This window comes from Marmota flaviventris, chromosome 1, assembly GCF_047511675.1.
Source record: "Marmota flaviventris isolate mMarFla1 chromosome 1, mMarFla1.hap1, whole genome shotgun sequence".
Taxonomy (NCBI): Eukaryota; Metazoa; Chordata; class Mammalia; order Rodentia; family Sciuridae; genus Marmota; species Marmota flaviventris.
The window spans coordinates 207,845,930-207,858,999 of NC_092498.1; the positions used below are offsets into that span (position 1 = coordinate 207,845,930).

Here is a 13,070-nt window from a genome sequence, read left to right on the forward strand (position 1 = left end):
AACATTAAATATCAGCCCTTTTTTGGTCATGAGACCAGCATCTCAGCAAAAAATACTGCCTAACATGAAACGTTCCCTAAGAAACTCTGTCTGCATTCTAGAGGGCTCTTTTTCCCCTTCTTTTTAAAAAGTGTGTAGTTTACGTGTACTTCCTAGAGGTCTGCCATCTCCTGGAACCTTGGAGTCTGCCTTCTGGAGCTGGAAGCACATTGAGGAGGTGCCATTTATTGTCAGGTTGTGGGTGCCTGCCTGGAGAAGTCTGGCAGCCCTCCCAAGCTCCTTGTGTCCTTGTGCTGCTCACTGCTCCAGACCTGCTGTGGCCACAGGGTCTAGCCGTAGCTTCCCCCAAATTTCCCAGGGCCCTGCAGTGATACTTCTGAGTTCCTAAGCCACTCCCAGTCCTTTCCAGGCATCCGGCTTCCAGTCAGCTCCATTTGCCAAACAGACTATTTTGAGCTGCCCTTTGGCCTGCGCCTTATGTGTTCCCAGTGAACTTGGCTTGGCTGGGATGGGGCGCTTTGTGCCCAGAGATTCCCACAGGACACTTGGGAAGCTGCTGGCATTATCTTTCTGGGAAGATTCTGCTATCTTGGACCAAATGGCAGCCTGGATTCCCACAGTGTCTCAGCCACATGCCACCCCTTTTCTCACCCCGACAAGGTGTATGCAGGTTGTAGCTACAGTCCAGTTCTCCTGCTGGGTCCTCCTTGGTCCTTCTCCATCCCATCTTTCTTGCCTATGGGGCTTCCATCTGGCAGAGCATATCCAGAGCCCATTGAGCTTGAGAGCTCTATAGACTTAAGCTGTCACCTGTGCTGAGTGCCTGGGGAACAGCAGAGAGGACAGTACCCACACACTCTTCCTTGTCGGCAGCTTCCTGTTCCCAGGCAATAGAAGGATTCAGCCAAGGGCTAGCTGGGGTCCTTTTGGGGAGCTAGCGAGGGCTCCTCTTCTCTACCCAACCCCACACTGCCCTGCACCCTCCTTTTTGTCTCCTTGGCTGAAGTGGGGCTGGGTGGTGGGTGGGATGGGAGAAATCAGTGTTTTAATCAGATTTTACAAAACGTTTTATTCCTTTGTACAATTAATATCCTATGTAAAGATGAAATTGTGTTGAGTTGAAGATTGTCATGGAATAAAGATCACACAGTACTTGAGGCCATCTCCATGTAACCCTTTCCAGAGAGTTTTGTGTGGGGGTGTCTGGGGCTGGTGTGTTGTGAAGCTGTGCACTTCATGTCTTGTCATCTTACTGGTAACTCCAACACAAGGCCCAGGCTATGGGAGCCAAATAGGGCTGTCCCAAAACACACTCCATCTCTCCTTGGCCCCACCACTGGCTCCTTTAGTCTCATCTGGGTCCAGCCTTCCACCTTCTCTCAGGAGACAAACCTGGAACACACTCCCTGTGAGCTTTCCGAGGCAGCCAAGACACTCCTTAGAATCCCCAGGAGCCCGCTATACTTGGTCCCATGCCTGATCGGGTGGACCTCTGCTCAACTACCCCTCCTTTCTGTAAGGGAAAAAGGAATGCTTTGTTCAAGGATACTAGACAACGTGCCACCATGGCCCCACTCACCCCCTTTCCACCACTGGACCGTGTCTGGACATATTTCTGAGGCTTCTCTAGGTCAGACTTCACATGGTGACCTCGCTTCTTTCCCTAACTTCCCTTTTCTGTGCCAAGTTTCCTCAGAAGTGTGCCCAGCATTTGAATAGCTACTCTGGCCCACCACCACCTTGCACTGGAACAGGTGCTAGACGAGCTTATCCTGGAGAGGTCCAGGACTGCTCCTCCTATTCCTTGGTTCAGTGGCCTGTGCCTCGTAAGACATCAGAGCTCTGCAAACCTCACCTCACCTATGGTCCAGAGGCATCTAGCCTTTCCAGCTAGTGTTCCTCCAGCCTCACAGCAAACAGATGTTGCCTTGACCCTGCAGGCTTACCTAAACTGCCCTCTTTTGTATATCTCATCTACAAGAACACAACACCCCTCTAGATTTTTACTCCAACCTAGAGTCCTGAGCCCTGTATCCTGGTGTTTGGGTTTGGAACCTCATCTTTGGTTCCCATGTCCTAGATATCCTCACTTGCTGCCTTCACCATTTGTATGAGGACGTGTGTCTATAGCTGCTGAGGTGTGTGTCCATGTCTTGTCTTTCGCCATGGAGTGGTGAGCTTTTATAAGGCATGAGGTTTTTTCTCATCCCTTTGGTGGCACACTGCACCTCAAGGTCATGCATCTCAAAAGCTTAGCACAGCCCTCGAGAAACAACTCTGAGCAGAGAGGTAGCCTCGATTTAGACAAAGCATACATCCTCTGAAACCAGCAGTAAGGTTTGGCATCCTGGCAAGGAGTTCAGGGGAAGCCAGGCAAAGGTACAAGGTATGAGATTCTTGCCTCCATGACAAGAATCTGAAAGATTCTACCTATATTACTTGCCAGCCTGGAGCACAGGCTGGGGTGGTTTCCTTCTCTGGAACTGGTACACCATCTGTTGAGGAGGCATCCAGCTGGTAAATATTCTTTAGCATGAACCTCTGGGAAAGGAGCAGAGGTGAGTGCACAGGCCATAAAGGATGTGTCAAGGAGGCAGGCACACCCCAAAAATGTCTACACGATGTCAATACCAAGCCAATGGCCCCGGAGAAGTTAGGGTACATGCTGTCTTCTCTGGAACATGTTGGCTCTGCCCCCAGAGAATGGACTTCTCCCCTGAGGGAAGAGGAAGCAGGCTGGTGTCCTCCTCCTTTGATAGCCATGACAGTGGGCATCTGCCCTGTTTGTACCTGTTCCTTCTGTGGAGGCTAATTTGCTTCCTTTCCTCTCCAAAGGTGCTCACTGGGGGGACCCTCTCTACCTTCCCACTGATGGTACTTTCCTCACTCATCCTGTGGCTCTGCGACCAGGCTATGACAGCACTGGTCTCTCAACCCCAGCCATTGCTTCCCCTGGGACAATGGGAAGGTGAGGGTCTCAGAAGGCAATGCAATTAGAGGCCCCAGATTGCTACACTTTAGCTGTGTAAGCCTGAACAAGTCTCCTTAACTTCTCAGCTCATTTTTTTCAGCTGTTCAATGAATTGGATCATTTTCAACATCATAGGTTATCCCAAAACAGCCAGTTGGGGTCCAGAGCACATGGACAACGAAAATGACATACGGATAGGGGGAGGCCTTGGGCAAGAACTCTTTAGCTCAATTTCCATTGTGGCCAGCAGATCATCCTTTAATGGCACTGGTGGTCAAGCTTGGCAGGAGAAGCTTTTTTCAGGCATAGCCCCCACTAGGAAAAGTGGATGGATAGGTGACACCCATCATTCCCTTTCCCATAATGACCATTCTGGATCAACCTAGATACCCTCTAAGCCCTGCACCCTTTTTTTCCTCTTCTGCATTCAAAGCCAGCTTATGACCTCCCCCAGAGCCTTACCACCTTTTTTTCTCTCTGCAGAGATGGCTCCGAAGTCAAAAAAGAAGGGGCATCCCGGGAGGGACCAGAAGAAGGTATGTGGCTCAGGGTCGTCCTCTCCCTTAGGTGAGAGCTGGCAGGCCACTCAGTTTTTGGCCCCAGGGGCACCTTGGGGCTGACTGGGCCTGTTGTGCCTGCCTGATATCAGCCTCTATATCTTTCTGTCTGCGCAGCACCATCACCACCACCATCAGCAGATGCAGCCGGCCCCGGCTCCTGTGCCCCAGCAGCCACCCCCTCCTCCCCAGCAGCCCCCACCACCACCGCCTCCACAGCAGCAGCAGCAGCAGCAGCAACCACCCCCACCACCACCACCCACACCCTCCATGCCACAGCAGGCAGCCCCCGTGATGAAGTCGTCACCCCCACCCTTCATCGCAGCCCAGGTGCCAGTTCTGGAGCCGCAGCTCCCAGGCAGTGTCTTCGACCCCATCGGCCACTTCACACAGCCCATCCTGCATCTGCCGCAGCCTGAGCTGCCCCCTCACCTGCCCCAACCACCTGAGCACAGCACTCCGCCCCATCTCAACCAGCACGCCGTGGTCTCTCCTCCAGGTGAGCGGTGGCACTGCCCCCTTCCACCTGGGTTCTACCCTGCCATAACTGGGTACTTCAGACAACTTCTTAGCTTCAGCTGCTGAGGTCAGCAGCTTCTTGGGACAATCTTTAAATAAAAATGGCATGGAATTAGCATTTTAATACAGAAGATACGGATTCATTTTTGTGGGACCAGGCATTGTGTTAGGTGAAAAATGATGGGATCCCTCTGCAGTTCACATTTGGGGGATGTAGGAACACATCCTGATAAAAGTTAGTCCTGTGGAGCCTGGAGAGCATGTAGTGGGTGATGTAGGACAGGACCACCACCATCCTGATAAACTGGTGAAGGTCTGTGAGTATGTGACCAAGGCCTGTACTGAGTCCTAAGGAAGCTGTGTGAAAACAGCCAGTGGAAGGGTTGGCGGGGACAGCACAGCTATAGAGGGTGGGGAGAGTGTTAGTGGATAAGAGGCCAAAAGGAGGTCACTAGAGTTCAGGTGGGGTCAGCGTAGAGCAGAAAGGCTAGCCTTGGTCACAGGGCTCTTTGACCTCACTGCCACAATGTTGTGTTCTTCCAGCTTTGCACAATGCACTGCCCCAGCAGCCATCGCGGCCCAGCAACCGAGCTGCTGCCCTCCCCCCCAAGCCCACCCGGCCCCCTGCCGTGTCACCTGCCCTGACTCAGCCACCCCTGCTCCCACAGCCCCCTATGCCCCAGCCACCCCAAGTGTTGCTGGAGGATGAAGAGCCATCTGCCCCACCCCTCACCTCCATGCAGATGCAGCTGTATCTGCAGCAACTGCAGAAGGTGCAGCCCCCAACGCCGCTACTCCCTTCCGTGAAGGTGCAATCACAGCCCCCTCCACCCCTGCCCCCCCCACCCCATCCCTCTGTGCAACAGCAGCTCCAGCAGCAGCAGCCACCACCACCACCACCACCCCAGCCCCAGCCGCCACCCCAGCAGCAGCACCAGCCCCCACCACGACCAGTGCACTTGCAACCCATGCAGTTCTCCGCCCACATCCAGCAACCTCCACCACCCCCAGGCCAGCAGCCACCCCACCCACCCCCAGGCCAGCAGCCACCCCCAGCCCAGCCCGCCAAACCTCAACAAGTTATCCAGCATCACCCTTCACCCCGGCACCACAAGTCGGACCCCTACTCAACTGGTAAGTGCCCCTGCCCTTGGGCTCTGGGGAGGCCAGTATTGGGCCTGAGTTTTATTCTTGGGGGAGAAAAAAAAGAGTTAGCTTATGTTCCAGACTATAATGAGCTCAGAACTGGGCATCAAATGCTTGGGGCAGTTGAAGAGAGGGGCTGTACCCAGGGAGCATTGGTGCTTCCTACAGTGTCTTTATTAGATGTCTGTCTCGCTTGCAAACTGAGATTGCTCAAAGTAAGGCTTCCTTTCTTCCTTCTCTTAGAACACACAGTCAAGAACATGGCAGTGCACCCTTAACTCCTGCAAGGTGGGGAATCCAGGAGCCCCAGGGAGGCACCTAATCCACCTTTGGAGTTCAGAATAGGCTTCCTGGAGGAGGTGACTATGGTACAAGCAGTAGTTGAATTAGTAAACAAGATGGAAATGAGATTCAGGCAGAGCCAGGAGCAGGTCTGGGCTGTGAGTGCTGTTTTGGAACAGGGGGGCTCTGCTCTCAGCACTGTGAGGTCCACCTGGTAATCAGAATATTCTGGCCATGTCCCAGCTTATATCTTGTGATATGGTAACATTAAGGATCAGGGCAATGATCCTGGACTGACAGCGTAGGTTGTACAGTCTGCCTTGGGGGCTCTCCAGATGCAGCCCACAAATTGAGCAGCAGAGCAGGGCTGTGGCTGCTCCTAAACCCAGCAAAAGCTTCCAGGTGCCAAATGGATTGCCCGTGTCCTAATCTGAGAGCAGCTGTCTGTCCTCCCTGGGAAAAACTAGTGTAGGGCTTCATCACTGTGCAGCTGTGGCTGTTCTCAGCCCAGAGCAGGCCAAGCTTCCCTGTAGGAGGAAGGTGATCAACAGATGACAGAAGAACTGGCATTTCAGGCAGCTTAGGCCAATAGCCTAGGACGTCAGGCCAAGTCTTTGAATCCCAACCCCCCACTCAAACTCCTACAGCCTAGGAAGGGGCATAAGGAGTGGTGAGGGTTAGAACCCAGCTGGGGTCTTTGAGCCAAAAACTAAGTTGTCGAGAGTTCCACAGAGGCTCAGCCGGCATCCCTGGGCACCTGGTCAGCTTTTCAGTGCCATCCCTCTACAGCCACCAGCAGGAGGATGGTTCCTTACAGCATTGGCCCAAGGGTCTAGCCCTAGATGGGAGCCTGTCGTATTCATGTAGCCTGTGGATCACTGGAACCAGCAGAAGAAGATGGTAGCATCCAAAGGGGTCTACCCACTACAATGGGAAGTAGTGTCAAGACCAGTAAAACCAACCCCACAGGGTTATGAGGCTTTAAGAACAGGGCAAACATTGCCACAGTGTAGGCTCCAAGCAACTTTTATTAGTGTTTTTTGGAGGGAGGTGTGAGACCTACCTTTATAGAGTAACATGAGGGTATGACACACCTGGGGCATTATGGTCTACTCCAGGCTTACCAAGATAGGGACCTTCAATTGGGGGGCCCTTGGAGGACCCAGGAGTACCTTTGCTGATAGACAGTGGCTTTGAAGCAGGACCTGGAGGAGGTCAACATATAGGACCAAATTAGATTGCTCGGTGAGAAACATGAAGTTGAACTCAGAGCACATTGGAAAGGCAGCGCTTACTTTTGTGGACAGTGTGGCTTGTCCTGAGCTGTAACTAGCCAAACTGTATCAGGTGGCAAGACCTCTTTCAGGCAAGGATTTGGGCAGAAGGGTGTCTGGGTTGCATTGGATTGGGTGGGACTTGGCTCCTTGCCCAGACCTGAGGGGCTGGCTCACTATGACCTGGGTTTCAGTTTCCTTACTGTACAGCTGAGAAAACTGAAGTACTCCATGGTCCATTTCCCAGTGGCCAGCAGTAGGGCTGTCCAAAATTCCTCTTGACCTGCAACTCTTTGGGTCTCTCCTAGCCACATAGTGGGCTAGCTTGAAGCCCCCGGATCTGTTCTACCTGCTGTGTTCAGGTGGAGTCCTGTCCCTGTCTTGCCTGTTTTGCAGATAAGCTGAGTTAGGGTATAGGACTTTAGGAAGGATCCTGAAGATCCCCACCCTCACCCCCAGGGTCTAAGCCCCAGATACTCAGCAACCACCCATGTGGGCCAGGTTGCTCAGAGGAAAAGCAGGGAGGTTAGCCAGGTTCATCCTTTTGGGTTGACATCCCTTGTGTTTAGCCCAAGCCACACTTCAGAACTAAAACTACTTTCAAAAACTACTAGTCCCTGGACCCCACCTGAGAACCCCATATATCAGGAGGTGTGGTTTTCAAAGCTTCCTGCGTCTGGTATGCAGAAAGATGAATATACTAGTACTGGTGTCATGGGACTCCATAAAGCCCTTTGAGCACTCAGCCCAGGGACGTGGCTGAAAGGGCCCCATATCCTGAGAGATAGGGAGCTCTCAGCCCTTTGGAGGGGGGGGAATCAAATCCTTACCAGGCAGGCCCAGTAGAGGATCTTTACTCTTTCAAGCCTGACCAGGCCTCATGCTGGTTCTACTTCCAGGCTTTCCCTTCCCGTTATAGTTTACTCAAGGCCCAGGGCTGGTGGCCTCTACACTAACCCCCTGACATACTCCTTGTGCCCTCTCCTAGGTCACCTCCGTGAAGCCCCCTCCCCGCTTATGATACATTCCCCCCAGATGCCACAGTTCCAGAGCCTGACCCACCAGTCTCCACCCCAGCAAAATGTCCAGCCTAAGAAGCAGGTAAAGGGCCAATCTGGGTCACAGCCCTCAGGGGCAGGCATGGACCACAGCCAGGGGTGTCTGCCTGCCTCACCAACCATTGTGCCTCTGCTCTTTCAGGATTTGCATAAGGCCTCAGTGGTCCAGCCCCAGCCCCTTGTGGTCGTGAAAGAGGAGAAAATCCACTCACCCATCATCCGCAGTGAGCCCTTCAGTCCGTCTCTGCGGCCGGAGCCCCCAAAACACCCAGAGAGCATCAAGGCCCCAGTCCACCTGCCCCAGCGTGAGTGCCCTCCTTGCCCCACAGCTGGAGCTCAGGGTCTCAGCCCTGTGCCAGACATGAGCTTACTGTGGGGCCATGGATCGTGCCCCACCGGGATAAGATGGGCCCTGGCCCACAGGCTGTTTGTGTTCCAGGACCTGAGTTGAAGCCTGTGGATGTTGGGAGACCTGTGATCCGGCCCCCTGAACAGAATGCAGCCCCTCCAGGGGCCCCTGACAAGGACAAACAGAAACAGGAGCCTAAGACGCCAGTGGCACCCAAAAAGGTAGAAATAATAGGCCTATGGTTGCCCTGAGGTCCTCCACACCAGGGAGGCACCTTAGAGGGCATGAGCTCCCTACTCAAGCATAGTAGGCTTCTCACTCTTCTTCATTTCTCTGCCCTGCAGGACCTGAAAATCAAGAACATGGGCTCCTGGGCAAGCCTGGTACAGAAGCATCCAACTACCCCATCCTCTACAGCCAAGTCATCAAGTGATAGTTTCGAACAGTTTCGCCGTGCTGCTCGGGAGAAGGAAGAGCGTGAGAAGGCCCTGAAGGCACAGGCTGAGCATGCAGAGAAGGAGAAAGAGCGACTGCGGCAGGAGCGCATGAGGTGGGCTGTGGTCCGGGCAGGGCATCGGGGCTCTCAGGGCCACACCAAGGCCCCAGGCTGACCCAGGGCCCTGCTCTGCCCAGGAGCCGAGAGGACGAAGATGCACTGGAGCAGGCACGGCGAGCCCATGAGGAGGCACGACGGCGCCAGGAGCAGCAGCAGCAGCAGCAGCGGCAGGAACAGCAGCAGCAGCAGCAGCAGCAGCAGCAGCAGGCTGCCGCTGTGGCTGCCGCCGCCGCCACCCCCCAAGCCCAAAGCTCCCAGCCCCAGTCCATGCTGGACCAGCAGAGGGAATTGGCCAGGAAGCGGGAGCAGGAGCGAAGGCGCCGGGAGGCCGTGAGTTTGGGACCATAGTGGGGACTCTTGGGCAGAAGTCTACCTGCAGGAACTGGCAAAGGAGGCCTAGGAGTGGGAGGGGCAGATAGTGAGCCCAGGCCTGCCAGTGCACTCCAGGCTAACCTCTGGTCTCAGAGGTGGCTCAACTGGGACATAAATGGCCCAAGTGCTTTGAGAATGGGCACTGAGGGAAGAATCCCGGGGAAGGTGTGAGGGGCCGAACCCAGACAACATGGTGGTGGGTATAGAGAAAGTCTTAGAGCTACAGTAGAAGGAGGGCACCTGAACTCATTCCCACCCTCCTTCCTCTTTCTCTCCAGATGGCAGCTACGATTGACATGAATTTTCAAAGTGATCTATTGTCAATATTTGAAGAAAATCTTTTCTGAGAGCGCCTAGGTGACTTCTGACTTTGATTTTCTGGCAAAACATTGACTCTCCATAGTGTTAGGGACGACAGTGGAGGCGGTAGCAGGGGCCGGGTTGTCTCCAGGCCTGGCCCTACTGCATGCTATGCCCAGGGCAGGCCTGAAGGGCAGCTGAAGATTGCAGAGCCCATCTGCCTTACAGCCAGCCGGAGGGACGTCCCACCACCCCTCTCACAGGACGTCAGCTCAGAGCACGCCTCAATACGAGCAAGAGCAAGTGCCGGCCGGACTCAAGGCCTGTGTCCCCGTGTGTGGGGCAGAAGCCCTTCTCTCCGCCAAATGTCTACACAGTATACACAGGACATTGTCGCTGCCGCCACCGAGACTGATTTTCTGTCCCTGAGAACATGACGTTTGTGACGTCCTGCCTGATGGGAGTCTTTCCCCACACCCTAGCCATCGCCGCTTGCTCCTAAGAGGCCAGGACAGGTCCAAGTGGGCTGCAGCGGACGAGGGCAGTGGCCCACATCCCCTTGCTGGCACTGACTTTGCCTTGAACAGACCCCTCCCTCCCCTCCCCCCACAAGCCTTTAATTGAGAGCCGCTCTCTATAAGTGTTCGCTTGTGCAAAAGGGAATAGTGCCGTGGAGGTGTGTGTGTGTCCATGGCAATTCTGATCGAGGTGACCGTCCCATGAGTGTGGGCGGGCCTTGTCCGGGGAGTGAGGCCACCAACCAAAGTCAGTTCCTTCCCACCTGTGTTTCTGTTTTGTTTTTGTTTTTGTTTTTGTTTTTTTTTCTATATATATATATTTTTGTTGTTGAATTCTATTTTATTTTTAATTCTCTCTTCTCCAGACACAATGGCACTGCTTATCTCCGAAATGGTGTGATCGTCTCATTGAGCGGCGGCTCCCACCGCACTGTGGGTAGTGTGTGACCGTGGCTGTACTGTATAGTGAACATAGTTGACATATCTTTGTTTGAAGTTTGTTGGTGACTCCACCAAACCAGTGTAAAAAAACAAAACTCAAAAAAATCCACAAAAAAAAAGCAAAAAAAAAAACAACAAAAAAAAAACCTGCCTATATTTTACTCGGTTTCAAACTCTATTAGTCTATTTTTAATTATAAACCAGAAAGCTGCGATCCCCTTCTTCCTGCCATTTGTTGGCTTTTCTTTCTTTGTTTTTAATGTCAAGTCTGTGTTTTGTTTTGGGGGTTTTTTGTTTTGTTTTGTTTTTTTTTAACCAAGAAAGGAAGGGACTGAGGATTAGGTGGGCTCCAGGAACTAGGGGGTGAAGGGGCACAGACTGAGGCAGAGGCTTTCCCTGCCCAGTACCCAGTCCCAACCAGTTGGCTGCTCCCTCCCATAATTTTTTTTTTTTTTTTTTTTTTTTTAATAATTGGAGCCCTTGGCGAGGTTATGAGTGCCATGAGAACCCACTACACCACGATGCTGGTGCCTCAGTGTTGGCCAAACTCTGGAGTCACTGACTGGTTTGACTTTCATACGGTGAATATGCATTTGGTCTGTACTGATCATGGAATAAACACATCTCTCTTTTTTAATGCTGGTGTCTCCCTGACATTTCTTTGTGAACCAACTGTTGCCTAGGCTAGGCCCAGGTTCCTCTATTCTCTCAGGACCTAGGCCACAAGAACTACCATCAATGACAACATAACCCCTTTCCTGTAGCCTGTTCCTGCTTTTCCTGGGCAGGAGCCACTTAGGCTCACAGCAGCCACCCCAAACTGAAGGTGTGACAGGGAGCCCAGATAAACCATCATCCTTCCTGTGGACCTTGGCCTAGGTGGGTGACATGCCCCAACAGAACTCTGGCCAAACTCCAGACCGTACTTTTCCTATTTGCTGTCCTCCACCTTGTCCCCCACTTACCAAAGGATTTGGGCCACTTATCCCACCTTGCTTGCCTCTACCTAACTCCTCCTTTCATTTAAGCTCAGGGTTAACCAGATACTCTTAGGTAAGTGTACATTCCCCCAAAATAGGATCCTTGTTCTCTCTCTCACACACACACACACATGAACGCACACATTTCCACTCCAGAAAGCCCACAAGTGGCCTCCCTGCCAGTGGGCTTACTGTACGCACATACCCCAGCCACAAGGCATGGGTGGCACCAAGAACAGCCCCAAGGTTGTAAGGTTCAAGCATATAATTTATTTGTATGCGGAGACAAACTGAAACATTTCTAGCACTGTTTATTAACCCACATTCCCCTTTTTCAACCATGAAGATCCTTCCTTGTCTTGTTTAGGATCTGCCAAACCTCCTAGGGAGGGTGTAGTTAAGGCATCCAGTCAGTGGCCCCCCACTTCCTCAGTGTCCCTGCCCACCCCAGGCACTTCATATACCTGTGCCTGTTTGAACTGTGCCAGTTCAAATTTGACATATTTTGGTTTTTGGGGGTTTCTTCCATCTCATCTCACGTTCTTCATTTTTGTTATTTGTTTTGTTCAGAAACTTCCCAGGCTGAGTCAGTGGTTGAGTTGGATAGTTTTGTCTGCACCTTCCTGCTAAAGATTTTTAACTGCCATGGCCTTCTCCACACCCCTCTGATGTTTCTCTAACTGGGTTGTAATTAGAACTGGGATTTATTTAATTTTTCTGGCCATTTCCAAATCCCTCCCACAGTACTAGAAATCTTAGTCCTATACAAGTTAAGAGGTGTGTACAAGCCCCATTGTACTGTATGCACGGATCGCTTGGCCAATAATCATGTCAGTGAATCTGAGACTTGTATTAAAACACTTTAGACATTTGTAGAAGGGAATTCGTAGACTTTTCACTTATATACTAAAGGTTCTTTTTTTTTGTGCAGTTCTCATTGCAAAAATAAACATTTGTACTGAATATAAAATTACCCTTCTATGACTACTGCTGTCTTTTTATTTTATTTTTTATTTATTTATTTTTTTACTATGGAGTGCTTGGGGAATTTGTGAGTCATCCTTGTGCAGGGGCCATGCTAATTTTCTGTAATCATTCCACTTTTAGTATAAGTGCTGTGGAAGTGAGCACACTACTGCTGTCTTTTTGAGGGCAGAGTTGGGAGGAAGGGTAAAGTGGGTGCCAGGGTCAGGGTTTGTTAAAGAAGAGATGTTCCCAGACACTTAGAGCAGCCAGCCATACAGCCAGATTCGAGAGCTCAGAAAAGATTCTGGGACCATAAAGTTGTCAGAGGTCTGATTTGATGAAAAATAAAAAACCAGTTATGGGGCAGTTGCACAAGGCTCTGGGTTCAATCCCCAGGACCTTAAAAAAAAAAAAAAAGTAATGATACAGGCTAATCAAGAAAGGTAGGTGTTGAAGTCTAGAGAGAACAAAAGTTGGTGCAATGGCTGGGCACAAGCCTGTAATTTCAGCTATTTGCGAGGCTGAGGCAGGAGGATAACAAGTTCTAGACGAATTTCAACAACTTATCAAGATCCTGTCTCATAGTAAAAACGGCTGCAGATGTAGCTTAGTGGTAAAGTGCCCCTGGGTTCTATGCCCAGTACCACCAAAATCAAAAAATATAGGCAATGTGTAATCAGTGGTGTCATTCCTTTCTGAGACGCTATAAATAACTGGAAAGATGGTGCTGGGATTTAGCTCAGTTGGTAGAGTGCTTGCCTCATATCCACCAGGCCCTGGG

The 13,070-nt window shown here is 51.7% G+C and overlaps 1 protein-coding gene and 1 non-coding gene across 6 annotated transcripts in view; one reads left to right on the plus strand and one right to left on the minus strand.

Annotated features, from left to right (window-relative positions):
* Positions 1-10,980, plus strand: part of Brd4 (bromodomain containing 4) — an 83,017-nt gene extending 72,037 nt beyond the window's left edge. For 4 of the 5 annotated variants that reach the window (XM_027932138.2, XM_027932137.2, XM_071601752.1 and 1 more), the window contains 8 exons: positions 3,455-3,507; positions 3,646-4,027; positions 4,591-5,181; positions 7,738-8,112; positions 8,247-8,377; positions 8,501-8,706; positions 8,790-9,042; positions 9,363-10,980. In XM_027932138.2, coding sequence (XP_027787939.2) covers positions 3,455-3,507; positions 3,646-4,027; positions 4,591-5,181; positions 7,738-8,112; positions 8,247-8,377; positions 8,501-8,706; positions 8,790-9,042; positions 9,363-9,431 — 2,060 coding nt within the window. In that variant the 3' untranslated portion in view covers positions 9,432-10,980. The remainder of the gene's footprint in view (positions 1-3,454; positions 3,508-3,645; positions 4,028-4,590; positions 5,182-7,737; positions 8,113-8,246; positions 8,378-8,500; positions 8,707-8,789; positions 9,043-9,362) is intronic. The other variant, XM_034635300.2, reaches the window with a different exon arrangement.
* A 1,368-nt stretch (positions 10,981-12,348) lies between these two features.
* Positions 12,349-12,454, minus strand: LOC114090418 (U6 spliceosomal RNA). The gene has a single exon (XR_003582342.2). It is a non-coding gene; the product is annotated as a U6 spliceosomal RNA (small nuclear RNA).
* Positions 12,455-13,070: the final 616 nt, after the last annotated feature.